Raw genomic sequence first — 25,829 nt, 5'->3', positions numbered from 1 at the left:
AGTGCTAGACAATAGCCACCAACCATAGTAGACCGTTCAAGGCAGCCTGCTCCCCTTGGGAGCCTTTTGTGGCTTGTTCAAGGTCAGTATCTCTCTATCTGGTCCCTAACATACCAGATAGCATAGAATAAACACAGAGATTGGAGACAGTCAACTCAGGTAACCCCCAACGTGCCCACACATGTTAGAAATACATATCCCTAAGAGGTGGATTCAGGAGCTGGAGGGATGACTCAGTATTGAAGAGCATTGGCTGCTCTTCCAGAGAACCCGGGTTCGACTCTTAGCACGATCACAACCATCTGTAACTCCAGCCCTAGATGATCAGCTACTCTTTTCTGCCCTCCTAGGACACAGCAAGAATGTGGTACACACAGACATAACCTCCAGGCAAAGCCTCATACACATAAAATAAAAATAAATAAAATCTCAAAAAATGCAGATTTAATTTTTCTTAGAGAAGTTTTTTTTTTCTTTTTAAACAAAATTAAAAGCTAAAGAAGGTAAATGTTAGTAAAGACAAGAGTGATTTTCATGAGGAATTTATGTCCCCGGAAAGGTGACCCCTAGCATGGCCAGCAGCATGGGATCTCCTTGATTGTCTAGAAAGTAAGGGTCTCATCCATTCTTGCAGTCTTTACTATTTGTAGAAAAAGACCTGTTTTTTTCTACAGCACACATGCTCTCATGCTCAGATGATCTTAAAATACCCTAAAAGTAAACTCAATGACGAAGTGTCCATTCTCCCAAGAACATCAGGGAAAACTGCTCATGGGAATGAATGCTAAGCCCTAGGGACAGGGACAGTGGTGGCCCTTGGGGAGGCCAGTCAAGGATGCAAAGCAGAGCCACAAGTAATCATGAGCCGCCAAAGTCTGCAATGTGCACATATGAAACATGGCAGAAACTCTCCAGAGGGCCATTTGAGCCACCAGGCAGGATCCAGAAAGGTTCCTGGTAGACACAACACTAAGCTAAGGGAAGCTAAAAGACAAGAGGAAATTAGCAAGTGAGAGACGGAGGCGGAGCCATTCCAGACACCTGGGATAAATCACTAAGATTAGTAAATTCTAGAAAGGAAGCTGGTGCCACACCCAAGTGAGGGACTTTGCACAGGGAGACCCACGCTCCAGGTAGGGAGAGATAAGGATGTTGAAGCTACCCAGGCAGCAGCCAGAGGCAGATCATGAATGACCCTGGATGTGAATGAAGAGATGACACCTGTGTTTTGCTGTCTCCCTCACAGGTACTAATGCTGTGTCAACAACTCTCCATGGGCAAGTGGCACTGTGCCAGCTTCCCGTCTCAGATCTAAGGAAAATGGCAAATTCTCCTCCATGTCTCTTTTGGAGTATGAGTTTTGCCACTCACCCACCATCCTGGTTGGAGGCTCAAACAGTTCCACAAAGAGAATACATGTAGCTATACCGTGGACGGTCCTTGTAGAAGTCTCAACTGTGAGTCAGCATCACAGGCAGACATGTAAGGAGCCTCCCAATGATTCCAGCTCTCACCCATGGCATCACAATTCTCCCTCAGGCTAAGCTAACTGAAGCCACAGGAAACAGAGACTAAATGCCTTTTGCATACCTGCTCAAATTATTTTTGGAGTTTTTAATTGACGTTACTGTATGCCTTTCCATTTTGTTTGTTTTCACATCAGGGTCTCAGTAGGTCTCACAGGTTGTCCTGGAACTTGCTACGTAGCCCAGGCTGGCCTTGAACCTGTGATCTTTCTGCCTTTGCCTCTCAAGTGCTAGGGTTATAAATTACAGGCATTCATCAGCACACTCAACCTAAAATCATTTGCTAGGCAGCAATGGATACCTGGGAAAATCCCTCCGGCAGCTGTGTGAAGGATAACTTTGTGGGGGGACCACACCAGAGAGAGGCCTACAGTCAGAAGGTGGTTGGGGAGCAAAGGATGTGAGGCAGGTCTGAATCACAAGAATGGAAGTCAACACAGAGAGTGGTGAGCAGAGGACCAAGTGTGAGTTTAAAGTGGTAAGATGAGGCAGTCAGTGGGAAAGGGGAAGAGAATGGGAAAAGGCCGCGGGGATTGCCGGAGTGGGAGCTCGGGTGGAGGACTAAGAGGGACAAGTGTCTTGATGAAGATGCACAATGTGGAGAAAGGGGAAGATAACTAGTGGGCTGGATTTAAGGAGCCCTTTAAACAGGCATGAACTGGAGTAAAACACTTGGGAATCATCAGCGTGGGTGCTGGATGAGATAAAGATGAGATGTTCCAGGATGATGTGTGGGTGAGAATCCACGGACTAGGGACCCAGGGACCCAAGTATCTGTGCACATGGCACTTCCCAGGAAGCTTTTATCCCCTTTGTGAATGAGATGCAGACTCAATTGTGCATCTTACAAACCACCCTCCTCTTACAATTGCCCTCCTCCTCTTGAGTATGACGACTTTAAATGACCCAGGCATGCTGCTGCCTGGATGGGACTAATTCCCAGCCTCCTTCATAGGTAGGCAAGGTGGTGTGTTTAAGGTCTAACCAGGGGCTTAAATGAAAAGGTCTAAGTTGTGGAGACCCACAGAGGATATCTAGTGAGACATTACTCAAAGTCAGAGAATCTGAGCTTACTTTACCCAGCAGGGCTGCATAATGGGATGGATTGGCCAGGGGCATGTTTACCAGGTCTTAGGAAGGGTCTACACTTGGCTGTATGGTGTGCTTTGATCTTGCAAGGGGGACAATTTTTGCCTCTCCCCTTGGTATATTATAAAAAATCCTTTTGAATAAAGCTCTGGGCTGCTGGGTATTGACCCAGGCCCTCCCAAAGCTATCTTGTGTCTGTCTTTCTTATTGTCTCTTTCTATCTTTCTATCTAATATTTCCTCATTCCTCTCTCCTCCACCCAAGAACCCTTCATAAGGCGGGAGCAGGTCGGAGCTGTCTCCCACAGACTCCCATACTATGTAAGTTAGGAGAAGTTTTCCCAAAGCCAGGAAGGCATGCCCTTCTCAGTCCCCCCATCTCACCCCCTCCCCAACTCCTGAACGTGCTGGGACTCTAACAGACCTCCAGGACCATGTGGATGATGCTCATGGGTGGCAGAATGGGTAGAAGGACCAGGTTCTGATGGTTCTGTAGAGGTATCAGGATGTAATATTTACCTTGTAAGAATCAAACTTTTTTTTTCCTTTTGGGATAGGCTTTTGCTAATATAGCCCAGGCTGGCCTTCAACACATGGACCTTCCTGCCTCAGTCTCTCAAGTGCTCAGATACAGCTAGCTACATATTCACCACACTCAGAATAAAACATACTTCTGTTTGGTTAAGTCACCATTAATTTGTGTGTGTATGTGTTAAAGAAGTCCAAACTTACTTCTAATTGACACAATACGTAAGTCAAAGAAGGTGCTCTAGCTTTGGCCAAGGCACGGTCCTATTAGATTTCCGGTTGCACATAACGTCTTCAGGATCACCACTCTACACTCAGATTCCCTCATTAAATGTCATGCCTCGAGAGCAACACTTTCGAAAGAACTAAGAAATGCATTTCCCTTTACAGAATGTAGTGTCTCATCCTACGCTACCGCAATTGGCAGGGGTCAGAAAATAATAATGTAATAGTAATTTAGCCTGCAGTTTTAAGTGTCTTCTTACTCATAATAAAATGAATTTAAAGACCTGCTGAGGGCATCCTGTCTTGCTGCACTTAACTGAAGAAATTAGCGTCCTCCCTTCTTGTTATGCTATTTTATAGAACACGGAATTTACCTGAGCTAAGAGCGCCGCCATTTCTAACGCCAGGTCCTTGTTCAGAGGAAAAAGGCCATTTATTATCTGATCATTTGTCTGGTACAGCAAAAGCAGCTTCTCTCTATCAGTCTCTCCACGAGCTTGCATTGAGAAATACAGTCTGGAAAAAAAAGAGAGAGAGAGAGAGAGAGAGAGAGAAATGTCTCCTGATACTCTTATTTTTTTTTTAAATTATAAATCCTACACGTGTGTGTGTGTGTGTGTGTGTGTGTGTGTGTGTGTGTGTGTGTTTCTGCACGCGTGCCACCATACATGCATGGAGGAGGTCAGGGGACAATGTGTGGGAGTTCTCTCTTTCTATCATACTAGTTCTGGGGATCAAACTCAGGTTATCGGGCTTTGTGGTAAGTGCCCTTACCCACTAAGACATCTCACTGTTCTCCCCCCGCCTTCTTCCATGATAGAGACAGAACCAAGCACAAGCTAGGCAAGTGCTCAGCCACTGAGCTATCCTACCTTTCACCAATGCTCTCACAGAGGAAGACAGTGAAGATGAACCACAGGACTGCTTTTAACAGCCTGCTGCATGATACAAACAGACCACTGTCATCTAGAAAGCATGGGGCAAACTGATTTGAAGTGCAAGAACCCTTCTATTTAAATTAAATTTAAAAAATATACAGAAATACTAAGTCACTGTGGTGGTTTTAAAAAGATTAGCCCCCCTAGGCTCATGTATCTGAATGCTTAGTCACCAGAGAGTGGCACTATTTGAAAGGATTAGAAGGATTAGGAGCTAGGGCCTTGTTGGAGGAAGCGTGTCACTGGGGGTGGGCTCTGAGATTTCAAAAGCCCATGCCACCAGGCATAAATGTACACGCTCTCTCTTTCTTCACTGTTTTCAGATCAAGATGTGGCTCTCAGCTACTTCTCCAGCACAACACCTGCCTTCAGCCATGCTCCCCCCAAAATAGTAATGGATTAAATCTCTGAAACCACAAGCAAGTCCCTAATGAAATGCTTTCTTTTAAAAGAGTTCCTTTGGTCATGGTGTCTCTTCACAGCTTTGGAACAGTGACTAAGACAGTCCGGAAATGAACTGGTAGGGGTTAAGACTCTGAGTGACATTAAATTTACCCCCGTAAGGAATGCAGGATACAGCAAACTCTTCATCCTGAATAAACCCAATTTTCAACACACAGTCTTTTTTCAACATCTTGGGCATGCTAAATGGGAAATGAGGGTTTCAATTATAAATTCAACTCCAATTAACAACAAATGTCAGGGGAGGCTTTTCACTAGATGCCAAAAAGAAAAGAGTCATACATTCAGGTCTGTTTTGATTTTTCTCGGTCACATGCAGATAAGCATCTTCAGGAAGATCAGAAAACAACACACTCTCTTATTCTTTATGGAAACAGGACATAGGCTTTCTGTTAGTTTTGAGATGGGGGTCTCTGTGTGGCCAAAGCTGGACTTTGGGTGGCCTCCAGTGATATCCACACCTCACCCTCCTAGAACAAGTATGCTCCACCACACCTGGCTTGTGACATGGCTTTCTTTCGCCGGAGCTGGTGCTCACCGTGCAGTGGGGCACAGGTGTTATGCGTGTGCAAAGCGCTAAGACAATGGGGTGGGTAAGCGACACCCTAACAAGTCTGAATGTTGCCATGACAACACAGTGGTGAGCGAGATGACATGTGTGGACATATCCTTTAGTTACAGCATCTCTCTCTCTCCCTCTCTGAACATGGGGGAAGGAGAGGCCAGAGGGCTGCGATCTGGAAAAACATGGCGGGTATTCTGCATGAAGAGAACAGTTCTGATCATCTTCCTGCCAAGCCCGGTTGACAACCAGAGATGTTTCTAGAAGTCAACCACAGCTCTATTACTATCATTGATTATACAAAGACAAAAATGCAGGATTGCTAAGCAGACCAGGAGATGTAGTCGGACAACAGACATAGACAGTACATGCAAAATGTAACCAGGAAAGTGGTTATGACATGAAGAGAAAGAGGCTGAAGATGGAATTTTTACAAAGGGCCCATTTCCTCACTTGAAGTAAGGAACTACGTGGTTCATTCCCGAGACCCACCAGGAGATGGGCAAGTGTTATCGTTGGGAGTTCTTAATACGATGGGAATGGTGATACCCCTACAGGGAGCAAGGGGCCAATGCATTTTCCAGCATGCCTACAAGGTTCAGGAAAGAAAGGTGAAATCCTTTAACAAAGCAGGGACTCCGGTCCCATGCATGCACAGCCCCGGAATGCAGTATGTAGGAGAGGGCAGGCTGAGGCAGACTCCTAGGAGCTGGACAACGCTCTGGAGAACAAGGAAAGCATGGTGAAGATGACCAAGGAAAGAGGCTCCAAGCCAAGCAGGAAGCCCAGGCAGGCATGGCGGTGCATGCCTGTGATCCTCGTACTCAGCAGACATGTGAGTTCAAGGCCCAGCCTAGGCTACACATGGAGAGCCTATCTTGAAGAAAAAAAGTCTTGACTGTGGACTCCTTAAAATGTGAGGATCTCTAGAAGAAATAGGAGAAGCTAGATGACCTCTCAAGACCCTTTTCAACTTAGGAGTCCATGGATGCAGGTGCTCTCATAGCTGGCTAACTGTGGAGAGGGGAATGTTGAAGAACATTCCAGAAAACGGCAACCACAAAGTGTTACCGAAAATAATCTTGGATTTCAAGGAGAGGGAGGCGGAGTGTTCCCTGCAGGAAGGACCTTGCCAGTTTGCTTTGTTAGAAACCACACCTTGACTTCTGCAATCTCAAACATGCAGCAAGAAATCAAATGAAACGAGAACCTTTCCGTACCAAGTTGGAATTCAAATACCAGTTTCCAAGGGATTGTGTCTGAGAGCATGTTCAAAGCCGGTTAATTAGACCTTTGATCCCCGAGTCAAAATAATTAAAATTCCATAACTTGCTAAATATAAACTTCAGATTCCATGATGAAGGAAAATTGGTATTTTAGGCCTTACAAAGCAAGCTGGCAGAGGAAGAATCAGATCCCTGGTGGCATGACAGGTCACAGCTAGCTCCTTCCTATTGTGTCACGGGGGCACTGGGGCTCATTGTCCAAGCTATTTATAAACATATGCAAAGTGCGGCCATATTTAGAAGCAATGTCCTTTCTCGTAGCGTGGCTCTCCAGGCTTTTTGGACTCTGTAAACACGAACCCTCTTGTTTGAGCTGCTTGTTGTTGTTGTTTAAACAAGGTAGTTTCATCATGCTACCCCTCCCCCAGTCTTTTCTAGTCTTTAAGGCCTTAAAGGCATTATTCTTATCTGTAGGTCTTTCAAACCACCTTTGTCCATTTCACTCAAATTTAATTTTGGTGCCAACCATAGCCATTGTAACCAGAACTGGTCTGTTGCTAATCAACCATAAGTTACTAATTATTAAGAACTGTCTTAGACATAGTGGTCTTTCTATTTTGTTCTGATGAAATCAAACTGAATTTTGACAGAACCACAAAGTGACCAACAGAGAGGGACAGCAAAATGAGAACCTTCAGATCGATACTTCTGGGACTTTAGGGGCCTATGAATTATCCAGAATGCTGCTAAAACAGACTTCCAGAGGCTGTAGCAGTCATCTAGCCTGGGGTGACTAGCCAGTCTCCAAACAGCCCCAGATGAAGGTTATCGTCAAGAGAAACATCAGTAGAACTACTGTGATGTGACTTAAATATCCCCTAACGTCTCAACTCACCACAGTAAATTCACTGGGGTACCCTTCCTACTTTCAGGAATTTATCAGCCTGCACTGCGTGGGGGGTGGCTGGACAGATGGTGTCTGAGAATGATGTCTACTCAAGGATGGAATCATCTTACATCCTCAAAGTAGAGTCAATAGCTACTTGCAAAATGAAGTCTCCCAGGACAAGGGGCAGCCTGGAAAACCACTGTCTTACACAGTATTGTGATGGCTAATCTTGGTTGTCAACACACTCGGAAGAGAAAACCTCTCTGTGAGCATGGCTGGGAGGCATTGTTCTGGATTGACGTGGGAGGGCTCAGCCCACTGTGAATGGTGCTGACTCTGGACAGCTGGGCCTGGGCCCTGTAAAGATGACTGACCAAAAAGCCTGGGACGGGGCCAGTAAACCGCTTCAAGCTCTTGCGCTGAGTTCCTGCCATGGCTCCCCTTGATGATGGATAAAAAACCCTCCCTTTTCCCCTATTTGCTTTCAATTGTGGTATTTATCAGAGCAACAGAAAGCAAACTAGAGTCGGGGCGGTGGTGGCGCACGGCTATAATCCCAGCACTCGGGAGGCAGAGGCAGGCGGATCTCTGTGAGATACAGGAAAGGCACAAAGCTACACAGAGAAACCCTGTCTTGAAAAACAAACAAACAAACAAACAAACAAAAACAAAAACAAAACAACAACAACAAAAAAAGCAAACTAGAACACCAATACTTCATGGTCACCTTGCTGTTCACAAGAGGAGCAAATTCTCATGTTCCCAAGCTCCTGAATAAAGAGGCTCCAATAGATAGACAACTAGCATTGGTTCATATAAAAGGGGTCTCTTCAAACAGAAGGTGGACAGCCCTTGGTGGCTGAGTGTGTAAGGTACATCAAGCAGAAGGTGGACAGCCCTTGGTGGCTGAGTGTGTAAGGTACATCAAGCAGAAGGTGGACAGCCCTTGGTGGCTGAGTGTGTAAGGTACATCAAGCAGAAGGTGGACAGCCCTTGGTGGCTGAGTGTGTAAGGTACATCAAGCAGAAGGTGGACAGCCCTTGGTGGCTGAGTGTGTAAGGTACATCAAGCAGAAGGTGGACAGCCCTTGGCTGAGTGTGTAAAGCACAGCCTAAAATATGATTCATCACCTTAATTCAACCATTTTCTTATTGATGAAGATGTAAGTCCTCCCGTTATTTTTCACTATCCAAAAATATGGAAAGATACTGAGCCACCCCGGGGATATTCTGTCCACTTATTTCTGAATTTCTGTAGGGTAAATTATTAGAAAAAGAAATACTGAATTAGATGAAAGGCTGTTCTTTTTATATTATACCCTGCCTTCACTTCAATGTTAAGTCTCTAAAGCTCTTCCAAAAGCAATTCTGAAAGAATTCAACATTATGCCAGTAATTCCACCAGGTTCTTGGCCTGATATTTTATAGATTAATTTATGAGCTATGAGACTCAAAAAAAAAAAAAACCTAGAAAAACATCTTTTTTGGAGGAACATTTAATGTGAAATGGTCAGTTCAATGCCATCTTCTGCTTAAAAAAAAAGTTGAGAAAAAATATTTGAAAAAGAAAAAAAAAAATCAGGTTTCTGACTACGTACCAAAGTGTGTTATAATTTTATCTATTGAGAAGGCTCAGACTACAGAATCACTGGCCATTTCCTGACACGGACTATGAGCCTGCCTCCATGGGCTCTAACCACTCTTTCAGAGATGGTTTTTAAAGTTCCCCATCTCAGCCCCTTTCTGAACTTAGACTTAGTATCAACACAGTCTCACAAAAGCCTCCAGATGGCTCCAGCCTAGGTCAGGTTCGTGGTCTATGCTTTCATAGAGCTATGCTAACTTAATGGGTAATGGCATGTTCTTAGAGTGGGTACATGGCTAAGCACTGTCATCCTCACTAACTCGGAAATCCCAAAAGACCGGAGACCGGCTCATTGTTCCTATCACCATATTACCCTGGGCCATATCACCATATTACCTATCACCATATTACCCAAGCCAACAGGCTACAGCTGAAGGGGCGTGGAAGAGGGTGGGAGACAGAGATGGATCAGAGAGAGAAGAGAGAGAGACTGGTCTATGAAAGGATGAGAATTAGAAACAAAGTCTCAGGTGGTAGTATCTCCCAGAGCAGAGTAGTTATGTATGGAATATAAACACATGTGTAATAAACATTACGACTTCCAAGGCCAGTGACTAGAAAACTAGACCACAGGCCCACGGTTTAGACCCAGCTGCACACTCAGAGCTGGTGTTCGGATCCAGTGTTCCACACCTGTTTTTGTAAGTCAGACGGACAGTTCTTGTGCCTTCACATTTCCCGGATTGCTGTTCTTTGGACGCCTGTTCCCATTTAGAAATAATGTCACAGATCTAGAAAGGAAATAGAAAGCTGAGATCCACAGGACTTTTAAAACCAACCTTTTAAAAAGACGAGAGCTTCTGTGAGTTCAAACAAAGAAACCCAACCCAAAAGCCTTTTGGTTTTAGCTCCAGGTTTAGGATTTAATGATATATTGTTTTTTCGGTCCACTTGTCAAATTGGACACACATTAACTTTGGACTGTGGCCATGCATTTTTACTCAGAAAGGAATCTTAATGCAGGATTGCATGGGGCTGGAAACAGGGGGATTCCAGGAATTTTTTTTTTTTTTTTTTCATGATTTGGTCACTGAAGAAGCAATTTTTTCCACCTTGTAAATTTATCAAGATTGGAACAACAAGGTCCCCCAAAGAAGTCTGAGACAAAAGGGTGCTCTCCTCTCGACGCTGGCTGCTTGGTGTCGCGAAGACCTTTTCTCCCTTTATTTCCTCACTCGCAAAATAAGTGGACTGTGTCTCTGAGGGCCCCACAGTTCAGTAACTCTATATTTCTAATTGTTGGTGTCGTTCCATGAAAACTTTGGTTTTCGGGTTTCGTTTTTTGTTTTTTGTTTTACCATGAGCTAGAAAAGATGCTTTAAAATATCTTTTTCTTTATTTTCACTGGTTTATTTCCTACCGGACCGCACTTCAGCTCTCCCCCAAGACCCAGCGCTGAAATTTCCCTCTACGCAGAGGGTCACAGCCCTCTGAAACCATTTGTCACCTTCAACTCCTTTAAGATTCTCATTATATAAATCTGTTCTTTTCTAAGCAAACTAAACTTCCGCTTAGCCCTCAGGATACTGGGGACAGCAGAGAAACACCGGTGAAAGCAGGCGGTGGGGTGTGGCTTCTTCCACTCTTCATTCTTTTTTGTTTGTTTGTTTTGCATTTATGTGTGTGTGTGTGTGTGTGTGTGTGTGTGTGTGTGTGTGTGTGTGTGCGTGCATGGAGGTTAAAGGGCATCTCTTGGAAGTCAGTTCTCTCCTTCCGCCATGTGGGTTCCAGGTTTGGCCAAGCACCTCCCACTGAGCCGTCTTGCTGGCCCAGCTTTTTTTTTTGGAGCTGAGGATTGAACCCAGGGCCTTGTGCTTGCTAGGCAAATGCTCTACCACTGAGCTAAATCCCCAGCCCCAGCCCAGCATTCTTAGTACCCTAATATTTAGAGTATCATCGCAATTATCACTCCTTTTTCTCTATTAACACAGAGTTTGTGTACACAGGTTGCATCTTAAGAAAAAAAAAAGAATTCTATGTCCCTCCCAAAAAAGGAAGAAGAAAAAGAAAAAAGCTACAGCTTTGCCAAAATTTGACCATTTTTAAAAATGGTACTGATCAGGTTTCTTACATTTTTGGAAAGTTCCTGACCTAAACTTGCATGGACTAATGAGTCTTTTGCTTTTTTTTTTTTTTTTTTTTTTTTTGGGCGGGGGGTGTTTTTGTTGTTGTTCAGTGTGGCTCTTTTGAAGAATAAGATTTCACCTTGATATTTCCTTGAAGACAGTGCTCAAGCTCCTTGCCAGAAGGATCGTCGGTGAACAGTGCGAATCCAGACTGGGCCGGCTTCCTCATTCCGGTGTCCTGGTTTAAGGTGTTCAAGAATTCTTCCACTGTGGTGGATGCGTCGAACCCAACTACCTAGACGAAGACAGCAAGATAGTTCTCATAGTGAAAAACACACACACTGAACAGTTCTCAGGGGAAGCAGGGTGCATGTGATGCGTGACTAATGGTAGCTTGTTTCTCTGGGCGCTTTAACTTTTTGTCCAGCGCTAAGCTGGAGAAACCAACGAAGGCGACTTCGGTAGTCAGCTCGCTATAAGAATTCAGAAATTTCAGCTTCAGCCAACAGACAGACAGGAATTCAAAACCGAAAGGTCACTTGACAGCCTTAGGTATCGAGTGGAGATAATAATTAGGCTAACCCATTAGAAGTAAGCTAAGAAATACAGTACAATATGCAATCAAGATGCATATGAAAGAAAATACACTCATTTTAATAAAAAAACTTTCCAAAGAAGCATTTGTTTTATTTGATGCGTGTGTATGTGTCCCATGTGGAGGTCGGAGGGCAACTCTTGAGTGTGGGTTCTAGCAACTGAACTCAAGATGGAAGGCTTATGGGGACAAAGAATTCAATGTGGGTTTGTTTTTAGCGTCCCTCTGCGTCCAAGCTTGGCTGTCTCAGAGAACCCACCTGGTAGATCCCATTCATGAAGTGCACGGGTATGCTGAAGGGCAGGGAGTGATGGTAAGGGTTCCGAAGAAGGGTAGAAAGGATTTCCATCCTCGAGGGTCTGGCCTCGCGGTCTCCATTTTGCTGTGTCCTTTCCACGCATCGCTGGCAATAAATGGCATATTTCCCGAATTCTGTCCTGTAATGCAGTACTTAAGATAAAAATCTAAGAATAAATTAAATTAAGACAATCTAACATATATAACTTTCACAGCAATATCAAACTGTTGGAATGTTTATTGGACTCCAGTTTCTTTAATTTTTCCGCATTGCTATAACCACAAGCTGGATTTTAAATTGCCAGTAATTATACAGTCAATATATAATCACTATGTTAACAAATTGAAAGAAGACAATACATAAAGAATAATATGTTATAACAAAACTGTAGGGTAGAGTTCTCCCCATTGACCCCAAGGCCTCAGGCATAGTAGGCAAATACTCTACTTCTAAGTCACACCCCCAAATTTCCCAGTATTCTCATTTGAAGATTATGCAGATTATTCCAGTGTTAAACAAGGTAAAGAAAATGCCTTCAAACAAAAAGCATAGCCCATAAACAATACACTAAGCAAAATCACTCAAGTATATAAATTACAAGTGGGATCGAGATTTTTAGTTCCCCTCACTTATATTCAGCATATAATAAAACACAAATTTTAGTTTGATTTTAGAAAATAACATTCCTAAATACATTTATATTCAAGTGATTTCGAGACCCAATGGTCAGAGGTTCCTCAGTCACTATCATCTCTAGACTGTATTATGGATGGCGGGGTATTTTTCTAGTGTCCCAAGCTGTTTTTTGTTTCCTTGAATATGTTTGTTTGTGCTATTCACAAGGTCTAGTTAGCACCCTACACAAACCTCTTGGGCTGGGGTGTGCTTCAATAGGTAGAGCGCTTACCCAGTCTTCACAAGGCTCTGTAATTTGATCCTGGATCTGATCCTCAGCACCACCAATAAAGCAAACAAAAACAGCTAACATAAACCTCTCTCAGCTGACAAAACAAACCTGGAAACGCCTTGGCCAACTGCCTTAGACCCCAGTCTAAAAAGCTCATTCTCATAATTTGATTTGAACTATCTTTTTTTAAGAGAATAAAAAAAAAAATCAGAAGCAATTCTTACACAATTTTAAAACAAAGGAAGACCATGGAGGAAGACTTCCACAGAAAAAATCCAATGTGGATAAAAGCAGTGAAGGGGGCAAACTAAGAAAGCAAGAGAATTGTGTTGCTTTTACCCATGAATGCCAGGTCATTCATACTTGCAATGTACACAGTCTTCTCACTTAAAAATGTTCTTTACCGGATCATCAAGTTTTCGGAGCAATCTTGCATAAAATATTTATCACAACAAACGGAATGTCTTCCAGGCTCTACGTACATGATAATGAAAGGCTTCCTCTCCCCATATTTGGTTTGCACATTCTTTTATAAATATACGGCAGGGTTATTAAGTACTTAGGATTTACTGGAGACTTGCGAGGCCACATAAGTGGTTCAGCTGGCTAGCGTTCTGCCCACCTGGAATCTGCATTCCTCTTCAGATGGAGCTGGAGGAGCCACAGGAAAGGGTGGTGGGGAAGGAAGAGCCCAACGCAGAGGGCCAAGAGCTGCCAGCCCTGAGGAAGGAGACATACCGTTCATTAGAAACGGTGCCAGCCACACAGACACACCAGAGCAGTGTGCCTGGTGGAGGGTAGGCGAGCCATGCACAGCTGGCCTCTTCCATACACAGACTCTCTTCAGAGCATTTCCATTAAAACCATGACAGTTCAACTCCAGCTCAGATCCACGACGCACCTAGTGGTACCTGCTGTGGACGACTACAGTACCAAAGCTTCCTGAAAGACTCCGTAGCTCTTTTTGACATCACATGCAAAGATTGGGGACGTCACTCTCTTTTACTTTCTGGTTTTACTTACCCATTGAAATATAACTTTGAGAAAAGCAGATTACAAAACAGTAAAAATAAAAACCATATACTCAACACCTCACCTACTCACAATACATACCCACACAAGGGTAAAGTATAAAATATCAACAGAGATTTACTTAGGAAACAGGGTATGTGGGGTTTTCCCCCTTTGTTCTCTTTTCTATGTATTTTTCCTCATTAAACAGGTATAGCATCAATAATTTAAAAAATCTTACATAAAAAAGGCGGGAAGGATAGGTCTTGTCCTTGAGAAACCTAGTCTAGCAGGAAAAGTTTATATAAACACATAGCAAATTATTATAAAACATAATATCATGGGTTAATTTTTTTTTTATAACATGGAGGTAATGGCTAGGGGAACCAAGGGAAGATTTGCTGGGAAGGTACAGTTTGGGCCGGATTGTAAAGTATGACACTGGAAAGGAATTCAGGAGGGACAGTGTCAGGTTCACGGTGGAGAGCGCTACAAGGCACCATGTGTTTGTAAAAGTAGTCGGGGTGGGGTTTGCTCATTCACCCTTGACCAGTGAGAGTTCTTTTACTCACTGCTGAGGAGCTCCTAGAGAGAAGCTCCTGGGGTCACACTCTGCCCTTCAGCTTCCAAACCCATTGCCGGTGGTTGTGAGCTGCCTGATGCGGCTGGGAACTGAACTCGGGACCTCAGGAAGAACAGTATATACCCTTAACCACTGAGCCATCTCTCCGGCCAGTAAGGTGACCGTTAAGGTTTTGAAGCTTGGTTAGTGACATGGGAGAAGTGAGGTTTTAGAAGGTAATATGCACACTGCAACTCTGGTGTGAAAAAAAAATGAGTGTATAAATCTATATATACTTACACACTTATATACAAGCATATGATAGACAAGCAAGCCAAAAGGATATACACTGAAATATCAATAGCCATTTTCCCTTTCATACTATTTGTATTTTCAAATGTCTGAATGCGTATCATTCTTACAAACAGAAGGCATCATTTTAAATTGCATGTGTGCGTATGCATCAATATATACCTGCAATGGTCCTGGCTGATTCTGTGGCTGCCTTCGTCTTGTCTGTTTAATAAGCTGACAGCAAATCTCATTCTGTAGCTCAGGGTGTGTCAGGCAGACCTGCAAAGCGCTCTGAGCTAGAGAGATATGGTAGTCGATGGCCGGGGAGTCAACCGCAGCGTTTATAAAAAGTTGGCAGGTCTGAATGGAAAAGAATATACTCGAGGTGAGAAATGATCAGATTGATTTTGCACAAATCATAGCCATTCTATCTTTTAACAATAGTTCTTGTTTAAAACAGTGAGGAAAAAAAAAGTATTATGATAACTCCAGTCAAAAGAAATCCGGAGTGGCTACTGTAATAGCAGACCAGGCAGGTCTCAGGGCAGGAGGATTTTGCCGAAGATAAAGAGGGTCATTTTATAATGGTAAAGGGGTCACTTCATCTGGACGACATGATGATTACACTATGTTCTCTAATTACAGAGCTTTAAAAGGGATGCTTGCCTCATCCAGTCAGTCATTTTAGCCACCGCATTTTCATCTCTGAAGTTCAACTTGGGTCTGTTAAATACTTCCCATTGCCCTCCTTAAAACTTCCCATGCCCATGTTTTCCTTGACAAAACAAAATACAGTAGCCTCCTGATGATGCATCATCCTCTATGGTCTTCAAAAGACAATGAGGCTGGGGGGATACGGCACAATGGCAGAGAGCTTATGTTCATCATCCTCCTCAACATCACCACAACCTCCACCACCACCATCATCATCATCATCATCATCATCATCATCACCATCATCATCACAGCTTGGATTTTCTTAATATCAAACTTGATAACACAAAGGATGACATTCAATTAAGTGATTTGCCAACATGTAACGATTTTACCTTAAATAACTTAATGGCCTCTGTCTGCAGAGCTTCCGAAGGCAGTGTGGTCAGAGGGGACAGGATCCCTTCTTTGCTGTGACACAGCGTGGGATGTCTCCATATCTGGGAGGCTGAAGAGCAGGTGAGGAGAGAAAGAGAGAGAGAGAGAGAGAGAGAGAGAGAGAGAGAGAGAGAGAGAGAGAGAGAGAGAGACAGATGATTCATTGACTCGGTTCCCCATTAGCCTGATCCTTTAGAAACCAGCCCACTCAGGTCTGGCTTGCTTTCTCCCAAGGGACAGAAAACAAAACAAAACTCCCAGTGACACTGTTTTATCTCATCCCCAGGCCCCTGCAGTTTTTCATGTTTCTGTTCTAGAGGATGTGAGTTGAGTCCTAACTGACTAGGCTGTCACAATTCTACACGGCATCACGTTGCTTACACATGCCAACATGTAGTGACCTGGGGAGCAAGGTCGTTTTAACAACAAGAATCTTGGGAGAAAGATCTAGAGAGATCTAGAGAGAAGCCAAATAAGAGGAGATATGAAGATAGAGAGGAACATGGAGTCATTCCTGAAATCAGTATTTATTAAATTCCTACACTATGGCTGTGCATGTAGATCAGTGGCAGAGTCCTGGCTGAGCGTGTACTATCTTATCACTGCTTAAATATAAACATGATGTGGTCTCTGTTAGGAAAACACAGAACAGAATCTAGTCTCGAGGGAAAACCTTCTATGACAGCTGATCTTGAACCCCAAGAGGACACGATCTAGAAATGTGCCTCTGGGCATGTCTGTGGGGCCTTCCCAGATGGCTTAACAGAGAACAGAAGACCCACCCTGAATACTGGGCCTCACTATTCCACAGGCTGGGGTCCTAGAGTGAATAAAAAGGAGAGGTAAGTGATACGATCAGCCACCTCATACCCCGGCCAAAGTGCCTTCCCCACCACACTGGACTGTATCCCCACACACTGCAGGCCCAAATGAGCTAAGTCTCCCTGCTTTACCTTTCTATTAACGTAGTTAACTGCTTGTCAAGCATTTGATCACAGCAATACGAAAGGTAATAATACATCATAGTTCTAAGAGGATTAATGTCAGTGTGAAGCTACAAATGCTATAAAAGAGTTAAACGGGGAAGCGAATTGGGACTTAATTTCAACTCTGATGAAGCAAGCATCTTTTGAGATTCCACTCTGCACTGGAATGGGCTGGCTCAGGGATCTTCTAAAGCTAACCAGGATTTCATCATGTCATCGAGAGGTGCCAAGGGGGCACCCGGGGCAAAGGGAGCCATGTAAGCAGAGGCAGAGGGTGTCACAGGGCAGAACGTGAAGGATGCTGATGATTCTGGAGCTTAGGAATTCTGGCCCACTACGAGCAAAGCCAGGGGGAAGGTGGGCATGTTACAGAGAAAGAGGAAGCCACAAAGCGAAAACCAAGTGAGGCTGAGAGGCTGGGGACCCGCTTCATGAACTCCAAAGCCTATGGCTTAGGAACTTACAAGGCTCCCCCTCTATATTTAGCAGTTTGCAAACCAGTTGTTCAAATTCGGATCCAACATTTACATTGTTACTTCCAGCTGCCACAGTGAGATGATAAAGCCAAGTGTCCTTCAAAAGAAAACATGTTAATGCAAGTGTTAGCCAAGACGCCCTTTTGACCTTTTGACATTAACGCAAGGAATAACTTGCAAAAGCAGTAAACAAAACAAAGTAACAATAACAACAACAAAAACTTGAGACAAAAAAGAAACCACTTTCTCTAATTCTGAATTTGTACTTTTTAGAGTCTGTATGCATATGGGGAGGGTCTACATATGTGGAGGTCAGAGGATAACTTGAGGGAGTTTGGGTCTCTCTTTCTACTATGTGGGTTCCAGGGATGGAACTCAGGTCCTCAAGCTTGCTGGCAAGCCTCCGAGGAGGGCTCACTCTCCTGAGTCACGCTCATGCTATTCCTTACCTTTACTATATTCTATACATGCTTCCTAGAAAAGCAAGATACGATTAAGGAGCAGAGTACGTGTTGAGAGTCTAGAATAAAGACAGCTAACTAGCTAAAATTCTTTTAAGATGTATAATTCTTGTGTTCTAAGAAATACAATGAAGTTTATCCAATTTAAAATTTTACTACCAAAGTAAATTCTGCAGAATACAGAAGGAATACAAAAAATTTAAAGAAGAAAGGAATACCCAACTTTTCAACTTCCTTTTTTCATCTGTAGAAATACATGTGCACATTGGATTATCATTTATTCATTCATTTATTCATTCATTCATTCATTCATTCATTCATTTATTTATTTTTGGTTTTGGTTTTTCAAGATGAAATTTCTTTGTGTAGCCCTGGCTGTCCTAGAACCCGCTCTGTAAACCAGTCTGGCTTTGAACTCAGAGATCTGCCTGCCTCTGCCTCCCCGAGCCCTGGGTTAAAGGTGTATGCCACCTGGTGTGTAGACTGAATTTTGACACAGTTGATATTATACTAAGACAGTGTTATAATGTCTTATACATTTTACTAATACTCAGCGCTAATTTTTCAGATAATAGACATTTTCCCATCTAACACTTCTTTTTTTTTTTCTTTCAAAGATTTATTATATATGCAGTGTTCTGCCTGCATAGATGCCTGCAGGCCAGAAGAGGGCACCAGATCTCATTACAGATGATTGTGAGCCACCATGTGGGTGCTGGGAATTGAACTCAGGACCTCTGGAAGAGTAGTCAGTGCTCCTAACCTCTGAGCCATCTCTCCAGCCCTAACACTTCTTAGTTAAAAAGAGTGTTTGTTATATTTTCTATTTTTAAAGGTATTTCTGAAATAAAATTATTTAAAAAATAATATAGCCAATTCATTTGTGATAATTTTCTCAGTAGATATTCCTTTGAAAGAAAATTCTGGGCTCAAACCCAAAACCTTGCACATGCGTGGTGAGCAGTCCACCGCCAAGCTGTATCTCTGCCTCCTTAGTGTGTAAACTTTAAAATAATTAAGGGTCATGATGAAGACAGAAACCTTAGGAACTGGCAGAAAGCCACCAAGCGGCCAATGCAGGGGCTTCCCAGAGTGCTCTTGGGCCTTCTTGCCCCCTCTAGTACCATGGGAGTGCTTCCCCCACCTCAGGGGAACTCACAAAAATTCTTAAATCTTTGACGATTTGAAAATGTGTCATTTTTCCCATTTTCCATCTCTTCAATTATAGAAGAGTCTAAATTACATTTACTAATCATTAACTGCCTTAGTAAGTTCTTCAGCGGGCCATTCTCTCATATTGGAAATATAGGGGTTTGTTTGTGTGTTTGTTTTTAATCAAACAGGAAGCAGTAGAGACACATGTTTGGGAGCCTGGATTGTGGAATCAGAGAAATGGGTCTATACCTCAACAGGCAAGCATTCTGTTTTTCCTTCTGTAAAATGGAATAAAACCATCTCCTGCAGTGAGTAACTGTAGTAAAGATAAAGAGGTCTGCAGAGCACTTTGAAACGTGTGTTCAAAACACAACCACCAACAGTAAGAATTTATTATGTGTTAAAGACACAGTAGCCACACATGTAATATTTTGAGTTTTTTTTGTAATGTATCCTAGCTGTATTTATGATCTTATTTGATAGAAAGGATTTTAATTATTAAAAATTTATTTTTGTTTAATCTATGTAAGTGTTTTGCTTGCATGTATATGTGTACCACATGCGTGCCTCATGCCTTTGGAGCCCAGAAGAGGGCATCGGAGCCCCTGAAGCTGAGTTGCGGGGGGGGGGGGGGGGGCTCTGAGGGTTGTGAACCTCTGTGTGGGTGCTGAGAACCAAAGCTGGGCACTGTGTAAGGGCAGTAAGCTCTTCACTGCTGAGCCCTGGATTTTAAACTTGTCAAGTCAGGTTTATCAACCACCGACACTGTAATTTCTTACATGGGTATGTGTCTTAGAAAGCACTTTCTATTCAGAGATGAGATAAGAGCTTTTTTAAGAAAAAAATTTCATTAAATTCTTTTTTTTAAAAAGATTCATTTATTTAACGTATGTCTGTATGAGAGTGTAAGATCTCCTGGAACTGGAATTACAGACAGTAGTGAGCTGCCATGTGGGTGCTGGGAATTGAACCTGGGTCCTCTGGAAGAGCAGACAGTGCTCTTAACCTCTGAGTGATCTCTCCAGCCCCTCATTAAATTCTTTAAGTTCTTTAAATTCATCTGGAAATTATTCTTTGCCAAATGTGTAAAATAAAAAATTAATGTTTTCCTTAACAATTAATTTCACCAAAATACAACAAAAGTATAATACTACATATAATAAATACAGGATTTACTTCCTTCCCATCAATTTGCGATTCTTCTTTGTCATATAGAAGTATATACATACAGAAAATATAATTATTCATTATTTGTTGTCTGTAAACCAAAGTTTTACTGAAAAAAAAAAATAAAAGAAAAATGTTAGAGTCCTTAGATTCACTGAAAATGTCCACCCTGCGAGGGTCATACTTTTTTTTAATTATCTATTTTTATTTTATGTGCATTGGTGTTTTGCTTGCACGTATGTCAGTGTGAGGGTGGACCCTCATGCTGTGCGGACCATTGTGAACTGCCATGTGGGTGCTGGGAATTGAACCTGGGTCCTCTGGAAGAGTAACCAGTGCTATTAACCATTGAGCCATCTCTCCAGGCCCAAGGGCCACACTTTTTAAACATGAGGTCCTTTCGTCCCCCACTGTCACCATTAATTTTAATCTCAACACAGTTTTCATCAACAGATTGAAGACTAGCATGAGGTTTATTTCCAGAGAAGCTCATAAAATTGAAGGGCTTTCCCCGCCCCCAAAAGTATCTGTTATTTCTATAAAATTGGCTGGAAATCATCAATACCTGAAGCAGAAAGTCTGAATCACTTTAGACCAACCCCAAAGACTTTACCTTTTCATGCTTGGATCCGATCAGCAGGTATGTTGGGCCTTGGTCTTTGGGGTGGACAACGATGGTATAATGAGTGGATAAAAGACAGCGTCCACTGGCTTCGTAATCTTCATCTGAGTCACAGGACCTGTCCACCTCCTCCACCTTAGCCTCCCAGAGTTTGATCTGACCTAGAGGAAACTGAAGCAAAGGTCAGCAACAGTAAGGCAGGCACGTTCAGACTTTTCCTGCTAGAAGTTATAATGGTCCTTTTCATTTTTACTTCTAAAAGACATGCTTTAACACAAAATGCCTCATTGAAATCCGATTCTCCACTTTGTTACAAATGTAATAGCGGCAAGCAGAAACCCCACAGTGATGTTAAACCAGCAAGTGAATACTGGACATTTAACATTTGAGGAAAAAAAGATAACAAGGATGCATGTGTCAGATTATTCAGCTGGACTCAAATGACCGATTCCTTGCTCATGATACAGTAACATTTCAGCCAAAATAATTCAGAATTGATGAGAGGTTTGGTTAAGCTAGTGGATCAAATCGTAAAATGTAGACAGAGACTCCATATTGTTCACAGAAAAAAATAACCAGGCAGTTGATACGAAGTTCACCTCAGACCCCCATAAATGTCTAATGTTCTCAGACTATTTATCAAAGTGTGTAACACATCCCTGAGAAAGACAGTGGTTCTTTCCATTGCAATTTAAGGGTAAAAAAACCTTCCTGCAGCTAGTTTTGTTAAAGTTTATCTATTCTTTTACTGACTAACATAAACTTGTCTTCCATGTTAGTTATTTAGTATCTGTTTCTAAACTTTTACGTTAGTTAAAAACATTACAGAGCATTCTTCAGGTTTATAGCTTCTAAAATATTTGGCCAGGTTTACAATTGCAGGGAGTACCTTTTTTTTTTTTGGGGTGGGGAAGGGTGTTGAGGCAATGCATCACTATATATCTAGGCACTGCAGTCATCCCCCTGCATCAGCTTCCTCAGTAATGGGATTATAGGCATGCATCCCATGGCTGGCTGCATGCCCTTCTGTGAAAAAGCCCCTTCTAACCACAAAGACATGTGCTATCATCCATTTTTATGATGCATTCCAGGGCTCCGTCCTTGGACTCTTTGTCCTGACCACCTACACACACGGTGGGTGATCTCATCCCAACTCCTAGCCTTAATCCCAGCAGATGTTAGCTACTCCCAAATGCCTAACTCCAGACTCATGATCTGGACTCAGCTGTCTAACAGCGTCTCAAACTCCCTTCAACAAGTCTACCTCAACCACCTGCTCCTCCTCCCAGCCTCCCCCACCGCACTTGATGACTTCATCTTTCCAAACACTGGGGCCAAAAACTCTGACAGCGTCACTGACCCTTTTCTTTCCCTGACATAAATTCTGTCAACAAGATTTTCAAAATATATGGTCTCTTTTGAGAGTGCCAGAGCCCTACTAACCACAGCTGTCCCTGCCCTGGATTAGTCTAACAGTCTCCTAATTAGAATCTTCCTCCATCCCTTCAGTCTGTTCCCAAATAGAAGCCTCGTGTTCCTGGGAGACAGGGAAGACTGTGTGCCAGAGCTGTTTAAAATCCTCGCGTGTGTCTTGTCTCAGAGTAAAAACTGGGGGTAGCAGGACCCGGCAGGCCAAAAGACACCTCTTTGACCTGAAGAGTATTTTGAACTATAGCTATTTTCAAAATAAAACAAAAACACAGGGTGAAGGGAGGGATTCTGACTCCCCCTTTTTCTCTTCCAAGGCCGGAGACAAAGCTCCCATATGGAAGATGTTCTTGGTATAAGAGGCTTGAAAACAACATCCTCAGCATCAAGATGGGAAGCTTGTGCAGAAACTGTGGTCCAGCCCCGCCTCGCCTGCTGGGCACTTCTCCACCCAGTGAGCTACAACGGCCTGTCCCTGGACCTTTCCCTGCTTTCCCAAGCTACTGTTTGTCCCGTTTCGTGGGGTCTTCACTTCCTGACAAAACCTCATGTGTCCTCTGCAACTAACATTCACTAAGTCTGTATACTTTTCTTCTATAATCTGTCCCAGGTCAGTCTAATTCTGGTAACCCAAGGCCGCTCAAAACCCTACCGACACAGAGGTAAAACTTTGTCTCCCTTACAAAGCCAGCATTTGACTTTGACCTAGAGGACCCGTATGGTTCAGGCCCTGTCATAGCCCTCACACCTCACCCCCCACTTTTCCTAAGGGATTCCAGTCCAGTCACATTGACTCCATTCTTTCTAAACACCGCAGGCATGCTCCTGCCTCAGGGCCCTTGCGTTTGGTGTTCCCTCTGCCTGGAATAATGTCACAAATATTCACCTGGTTGCACTTTTACCTCCTTTAGGATCCAATGAAAAACAAGATCCTACTGGGATATTGCATAGAAAACAAAGTCACATCTACCTGGTGGCTGGATAGAGAAGACTTAAACACATTATCTTTCACATGGAATGTATTTTTGTGGCTGCACTGTTAACCCCATCCCACCAGCCATACAGAGAACAATGGCCCATGTGTTACATACATCTGGTAGACCTGGAAGTACAGCCTGTGAAAGGGGACCAGGGAAATAACTGACCCACACGATCCCTGGACCAAGTCTAGTACCATTAACCAACTAAGCAGCCAGAGGCTGCTGTTCTGTGGAGCTGATACCATCATCTTATACAAGTGCTAAATTCATGTAGTCGCAGTGACACTAGGGTGGTACTGAGTGCCCACAATGGCTTGTGGCCATTTCACCTTTGACAGATGCCCATTTTTCTACTTTTAAAGTGAAGATTACTCAGGTTCCTGGGACTAAGGGAAGATAACAGTTTAGCAGTGAGTAGACAGATAAACGGGGACAAATGGATGAAGAGTGGTATCTGGGCATCTGACGGCAGTCCGGACTCCTTTCCCTCCCTTGGCCATCCTTCCTGGCTGTTCACATCTAGCTTTATCTAATCTGTCAGAACACTGGGAAGCATGGCAAAGTGAAGGGTAGGAAGGGAATAAAAGAAGGCTTTGCTTTTCTAGTTGTTAGAAAATGAGGTGGGTAAAAGTCACTAAGCGAAAATTTACAATCACAGCCCAAATAGGTTATTACCCTGGTTATAAATACAACAGCATCTTACCAAAAATTCTAGATATTTGCCTAGCAACAAAAAAGTCAAAGGGGAAAGCTTTTTAAGCCACCACAAGCGAAGTTCTTCCTCTCATTGGGATATTAAGATGCATACATACCTTATCCTCTTGACTGCGGAAATAATACAAGGTCTTCCCAACAAGCGTACACCAGACTCTCTTAGAGTAGCCATGTTTTACCTGAAATTATATTTCAGTGGATTAAAATGTCGTTCAGAAGCCTGGAAAATTGCAGTAGAGTTTATGCGTTCTCGGTGACACTCTCCAGGTGTCTGGTTTGCTCAAGGCGGAAGTGCTGTTCTCAGGGGACTGCTCAAACGCTGCCCAGACGTGCCTGGGACGGCGGAGAGCAGTCACACGGCCCACTCACTTTACAGCACACCACACAACACTTCCCGAGAGTCTGCCGTGTGTCACACACGATGCTTCCGACTAGGACAGATGCTCCCAACATGTGGGTCGTGACCCCTTTGGGGGGAGTCAAGCGACCTTTTTATAGCGGTCACCTAAGACCATTGGAAAACACGGATATTTATATTCTAATTCATAACAGTAGCAAAATTTTTGTTATGAAGTAGCATTGAAAGTAATTTTATAGTTGGGTCACAACAAAATGAGGAATTGTATTAAAGGGTGGATCTGGAGTCCATCTCACAATTAAGTTTATTTCATAGTTTCCTTACTTCAAAGATTTCCAATAACCCGGTGGCTCTCTGGGTTAGCATTTGAATGTTCAAACAAAGGAGACTAAAACCTGAAGAATGCTAGGGATTTCCTGAATAAAAAGAAACAAAAACTTGTTGCTTTCTCCAGAAGGAACCACACAGAATGACACACAGCCACCAAAGGCTGTCACTATGTTGAGGCCGAGATCGGCTCCACTCAGGCCCATGTGAAGTGACAGAGACAGAATCCGAATCCGAATCGAGACTGTGTCAAGTTGAAGGTTAAACCAGAGAAACTGATGTGAATGTACCACAGCCTACTTCTGCAAAGAGCTCACAATCTTTGTGGGGACACTGTATCATCTGTATCGAGAAGGGGTCAAACTTGGTGGCTTCTGTAGCTCTGGACTGTGGGTTCCAACCTGCACTTGTCCTGCTCGGGTACAGGCATAGAAGGTCTAAACCAGACAGACACCATGACATCCTCCATTCTACAAGAAGATGAAGAAACCCATTCCCACCAGTGGGCAAGTCTAAGATAAAGCCCTATTCCAATACCCCATTCCAGAACAGTTTGTGCTTGTCTGAACCTGTCCTGAAACTCCACTCCCCTGGCAGTGGTCCTGTCACACACACACACACACACACACACACACACACACACACACACACACACACACACATTCATACTCCGGTGTCCTCAGGCAAGTGACTTATCCAGTTACCCTGTCATAACAGGATTACTGCACACCTCCCTGGGCTATCATTTGACTAAATGAAGCAACATATAAATAAAAAATAATAATAGCTGCAATAAACGCTTCCTTTTTCCTATATAAATTGTTAAAACACGTGGCCTCTTTCAAACCCACAAAACCAGCTAGCCTCTCGGCTCTCAAAGCTATGGTTTAAATGAATCACTCTGCCACTAATGTTTTGGTGGATTTAGAATGCTCCTTTTGAAACAACAACAAAACAACAACAACAACAACAAAAACAAGTTGGTTTTGTTTGGCAAGGCACGCCTCAGTTAAATTAAATTTGGAAATGTATATTTACAGAAAATATCCTGGGCTTTTCAGTGCTCTGCAGGACCCTTTCCTTTTTCTTTAAACAGCTCTGAAAGAAGTTTCCTCAAAATCGGAGTGAAATTCATGTAGTTTGGAAATGATTTATTTTGAAAATGGAACAATATTTGCATCTACACCAAAAGCAAGAGGAAAGCTTTACCAACTCCTGTAAAAGCTGCGCTTTAAAAGTATA

At 43.1% G+C, this 25,829-nt stretch overlaps 1 protein-coding gene and 1 non-coding gene across 13 annotated transcripts in view; both read right to left on the bottom strand.

The window, feature by feature from the left end:
• Plekhh2 (pleckstrin homology, MyTH4 and FERM domain containing H2) overlaps window positions 1–25,829 on the bottom strand; it is a 116,634-nt gene that overhangs the window by 11,421 nt on the left and 79,384 nt on the right. For all 12 annotated transcript variants that reach the window (XM_076558886.1, XM_076558888.1, XM_042266779.2 and 9 more), the window contains 10 exons: window positions 24,001–24,081; window positions 20,772–20,951; window positions 17,364–17,472; window positions 15,871–15,983; window positions 15,002–15,181; window positions 13,577–13,674; window positions 12,009–12,186; window positions 11,294–11,449; window positions 9,722–9,819; window positions 3,742–3,883 (listed from right to left, as the gene is read on the bottom strand). In XM_076558886.1, coding sequence (XP_076415001.1) covers window positions 3,742–3,883; window positions 9,722–9,819; window positions 11,294–11,449; window positions 12,009–12,186; window positions 13,577–13,674; window positions 15,002–15,181; window positions 15,871–15,983; window positions 17,364–17,472; window positions 20,772–20,951; window positions 24,001–24,081 — 1,335 coding nt within the window. The remainder of the gene's footprint in view (window positions 1–3,741; window positions 3,884–9,721; window positions 9,820–11,293; window positions 11,450–12,008; window positions 12,187–13,576; window positions 13,675–15,001; window positions 15,182–15,870; window positions 15,984–17,363; window positions 17,473–20,771; window positions 20,952–24,000; window positions 24,082–25,829) is intronic.
• Trnaa-agc (transfer RNA alanine (anticodon AGC)) lies at window positions 10,869–10,943 on the bottom strand. Its single transcript has one exon. It is a non-coding gene; the product is annotated as a tRNA-Ala (tRNA).

Source organism: Peromyscus maniculatus, chromosome 22, assembly GCF_049852395.1.
Source record: "Peromyscus maniculatus bairdii isolate BWxNUB_F1_BW_parent chromosome 22, HU_Pman_BW_mat_3.1, whole genome shotgun sequence".
Classification (NCBI taxonomy): domain Eukaryota; kingdom Metazoa; phylum Chordata; class Mammalia; order Rodentia; family Cricetidae; genus Peromyscus; species Peromyscus maniculatus.
Note: the sequence above shows the minus strand (reverse complement) of the source record. Positions and strands in the feature narration are given on the sequence as shown.